Raw genomic sequence first — 4,719 nt, 5'->3', positions numbered from 1 at the left:
ACATGTCATAAATGAAAAAATGTCTCATATATTAAAAACAAAGAAATGTGTATATAAATGTTATCTTCTAAGAATAAATGTCTACATTTATCATATAATAATGATGATAATATTCTACTATTATTATTATACCAATTCATGCACCAGCATAAAGGTAAATTGTTTGTAGTCAAACAAGTCTTTTTCAGTAATTATTTTACTCAAAATCATTCCATTGGAGCAACCAATATATAGTTAAAAACCTGAATTTGCACTCTCCAGCTTCATCACCACTCCCACAACAACAGAAACCCAACAATGGCTTCCCCTTCCAAACCCCACGTTGTGGAGGACTGCGACGGTTTCCTCCAACTCTACAGCGACGGCACCGTCTCACGCTCCGACATGCAATTCCAAGACATTACCCCAACCCAACAAGACCACCTTGTAACATTCAAAGACTACCTCTTCCTTGAAAAATTCAACCTCCACATTCGTCTCTACAAACCCACACCAATATCAAACAGCAACAACAAAACCCTACCTGTGATCATGTTCCTCCACGGTGGCGGCTTCTGCTTCGGCTCCCGCACGTGGCCCCACTTGCACACGTGCTGCATGCGCCTCGCCTCGGGTCTCCGTGCCGTTGTCGCCGCGCCGGACTACCGCTTGGCACCGGAGCACCGCCTTCCCACCGCGGTGGACGATGCTGCTGAGGCCGTGAAGTGGCTGCAGAGGCGGGGCTTCGGCGGGGATGCGTGGCTGAGTGAGGGGGTTGACTTTGACCGCTTGTTTGTTGTGGGTGATTCCTCTGGCGGGAACATTGCGCACCACCTTGCGGTTCGGTTCGGTCATGGTTCGGAGGAGGTGGACCTGGTTCGGGTACGAGGTTATGTGCTGCTGAGCCCATTTTTCGGTGGAGTGGCTCGAACAAGGTCGGAGGAGGGTCCCCTGGAGAAAACACTCAGCCTGGAGATACTGGACAGGTAACACTCAGCCTTAGTCAATAGTGGAGAAGTAACTGTGCATGAATAATTACCATTGAAAAAAAACTTGAAGAGGAATACTTAAGATTTTTTGAAAACAATTATATTTTTATTGAACTTTGATATTTTCACACTCTTGTTTCTATTACATATCATTTTTATCTATTTTTATTCCGATCTCTCTCATATATTCTATTACAGTATTACATCACTTATTATATCACTAATTTCTCTCTCCTTTAATTTATTTCTATATCTCTATAAAGGTGGAGAGGTGTGTAATCACCATTTTCCCTTTATCTAGTTGTTACCCTATTGAGCCATTGAGTATTTATTAGAATTTGAGAGAATAATCCAAAAACTAACTTATGATTGAGGTCTACCATTTATATATAAAGATTATATGGTGTTTTATCGCTAGTGAATGTGAGAATTCTAACAACATTTAATTTAGAGTTCAATTCCTGAGTGATGTATATGAAAAAGACTTATTCACTTATTATGATTTTAGAGTCTCAAGAGAATTTGTCTCATACATCACTATCGGCTGAGAGTATTGGCCGCTTATGTTCGATTCTATATATTTTAAAACAGAATTACTTAAAAAAAATTCTTATAAAAAATATGTTCTTTCGTAAACCTCTTTCAAGTCTCAATGTAAAACAATTTAAATTATTTTGATTTTTGAAACGTGAGCAAATCAAAACATCAATGATGATCCAAAAGGCCAAAATTTAAACATGAATCCCCACTGATAGTAACATTAGCGATTTAGTTTCCCTGGCTGCTCTCTTTGTCACATCTTGGTGCGACCGTGCTATATTAAACAAATTCTGGAGAAGGAGAAACGTAATTGTCATTAACTTTTGTTCATAACTTTCTACTTTTTTCAATTTTGGCCTTCCCTTGCTTCCAGACCAAATGCTTTTAGAAATATTTTCCATATCAAAATGGGTCAGACTGATAGAAGTTTCTACGGATATTCTTTAATTATGGGTTAACTAAGTTTTAGTTTTGGTCCTCTAAATATTTTCAGGTTTAATTAGTTTTCATCCCTAGCAAGAACTTTCAATTATATAAGAATTATTTAATTAATTTTCAAAACTATAAAATTTCTTTACAGTACTGACAATCGTTTAATTTAATTTCATGCAACATAACTTCAACAATTACATGATTTATTATTTTAACTAAATTTAAAATTTACCTTTCTGCATGTCAAACAACATCGGTTTGTGAGTGTAAAGAAGTTTTAATGTTTTATACATACCATCTATATACATTAAATAATAATTCATTATATAATGGGAATTTTTTCAAGCAGATTATGGAGGTTGTCTCTGCCTATTGGAGAAACCAGAGACCACCCACTGGCGAACCCATTTGGACCTGAGAGTCCAAACCTTGGACATGTGAAGCTTGACCCTATTTTAGTAATAATTGGTGGCAATGAATTACTGAAGGACAGAGCAGCAGACTACGCAACAAAGTTAAAAGAACTAGGGAAGAACATTGAATATGTTGAGTTTGAGGGGAGGGAACATGGTTTTTTCACTCATGATTCGGACTCAGAGGTTGTAGAAGAGGTGGTGCAAATCCTTAAGCGATTCATGCTTGAAAATTCTAATTAATTAGAAGACTTGAAAAACAAACGACCATGAAAGGATCTAGACAATAGACTATATATGTTGTGATGTTATAAAGTTTTCATCTTCTTTAATTTTAATTTGACATTAAAGTAAAATCATGTTTTTTTAAAATAGACAAATGCTTGTTCTTAGTAATGTTAGTAAATTAGTCTCTCATCATGGTTCGAACCCTTCATCCTTCATTCCACACAATTTTTATGCCTCCTAATTCTTACCACTTGAGCTAAGTCTCACGGCAGTAGCATATAGGTGGATAGTTGCTCACTCTAGAGTAAGCTTTGCATCGTTATAGGATTAAAGCATTTTTAAATAAAATTAATTTTTTTTTTTTGAAAGTAATAAAATTAATTTTAATAGATCTAATCTTTAAATTTGACCATAATACTATATTTTAATGCACTGAATACTTTAATTATTATTTACTAAAATTAACATTTTAGTATTTTTACAATTAGTTTTAAAATTATTGAATCCTTTAATAATATAAAAAAGATAAAAAAAACATTTCAATAATTAAATAAAGATCGGATGTCATCTAATCATATTTTTTTAATTTTAATTTAAATCATGATTCATGTAATTTAGAAAGGATTATTAGAATTTGGGAGGCGTCTAACTCAACTCAAAAGTTAGCTCAAGAGTTGAGGGTTGTTCTACTCTTTATAAGAGGTTGATTGACCACATCTCTAGCTCACGTGAGACTTCTAACACACCCCTCACACCTAGAGCTGGACATCTGGAACAAATATGGGAGGTCTCCACAACAAACGACAAATGAATCTAGGATAGACTCTGATACCATATTAGAATTATTTGGGAGGCCTAACTCAACCCAAGAGCTAGTTCAAGAGTCGAGGGTTGTTCAACCCTTTATAAGGGGTTGGTTGGCTATAGTGGCGGAACATCATTGGGACGGGGGAGGGCCACTGCCCCTCCCCAATATTTTAAAAACTAATTGAACTACCGGTATGGGGCTTGAGAAGTAAGGGGAAGCACATAAGAAGTTGGGTCTCTAAAGCAACTCTAGCTAAGTATCAACTAGGAGCTATCGAATGGTTCATTATATTGGTCTCAACTGTCAAATATCTTACTTGGAGCTTTATTTCTTGGTCACCGGTTGGCATGGATAATTGGATAAGTTGAAAATGTTAATTTCCCTTCTCTGCTGCTTTGTTGTGTAATGTGATTTTCTTTTGTTGGGTGTAAATGTGGGATCATTATGGGGCTGGGTTTTCATGGCAGTGTTTAATCTTCAAGCAACTCACTGCCTTTATGTATCTGATTATTTTCTTTTTCTTCTTTTCCTTCTTTGTGTATTAGGTCTTGTACTTCTAATTCAATAACATTTAACTTATTGAAAAAAAGGAAGCACATTAGCACATGGCTCTCTAACATTAAGGAGTTTATTTGGTAAAACTTTTATCCTGTTTCAACTCAGTTTTCGTTCATCTCTTCCTTGATTTCATTATTTTCTTTTCCCACAAAATTTTCACCCAATTAACTATGCCAATTAATCTGTGATTATGTTTGATAGTTGCAACATACATTCATCCATACATAAAGAAGGGGCTTTATTTTCAAGATATGTATAGTTTTTGTTTCAACTTTCAATGGTGTTGGTATATTATATATGATGGAATTAGAAGAAGCAGACGATGAAGATTGGGATACTAGTCAATACTGGCCACACCCTCAGCATAATAAGGCTTAATCCAGTTTTTGGTCTCCATCCTTTGTCATAAATATGGCTTTAGTCCCTCGCCGGAGCAAAGGTGGGGCTAGGTCCCCAGTTTTTGGCAAAATGGTTGGCTTTGGTCCTTCCGGCCGGTTGGGTCAACGCCGGAGCTCCGCCGGCTGACGTGGCCGGTGCCACGTCAATTAATGAGCCCAGCTGGATTTTTTTTTTTCTTTTTTCCATTAAATTTAAATAAAATTAAAACTTACTAATTAACTAATTATTTTAATAAAAAAAATACAAATTAAATAGAAGAAGATGGACTCAAAGCACCCAAAGCTTCTATAACATCGTCTTCTTCATCATGCTAAAGAAGAATTAGGGTTTCTGAGTTCATATTCATCTCTGTTCTTCATCTCTATTCTTCATC

The 4,719-nt window shown here is 35.9% G+C and overlaps 1 protein-coding gene across 1 annotated transcript; it reads left to right on the top strand.

Annotated features, from left to right (window-relative positions):
• The first annotated feature begins 249 nt into the window (after positions 1-249).
• On the top strand, positions 250-2,720 carry LOC130720265 (probable carboxylesterase 15). Its single transcript, XM_057570892.1, has 2 exons — positions 250-965; positions 2,290-2,720. Exons 1-2 carry the CDS (start codon positions 298-300, stop codon positions 2,594-2,596), a joined length of 975 nt encoding a protein of 324 aa, XP_057426875.1. The 5' UTR covers positions 250-297; the 3' UTR covers positions 2,597-2,720.
• The last annotated feature ends 1,999 nt before the right edge of the window (positions 2,721-4,719 follow it).

The sequence above is a fragment of the Lotus japonicus genome, chromosome 5 (genome assembly GCF_012489685.1).
Source record: "Lotus japonicus ecotype B-129 chromosome 5, LjGifu_v1.2".
Taxonomy (NCBI): domain Eukaryota; kingdom Viridiplantae; phylum Streptophyta; class Magnoliopsida; order Fabales; family Fabaceae; genus Lotus; species Lotus japonicus.
Note: the sequence above shows the minus strand (reverse complement) of the source record. Positions and strands in the feature narration are given on the sequence as shown.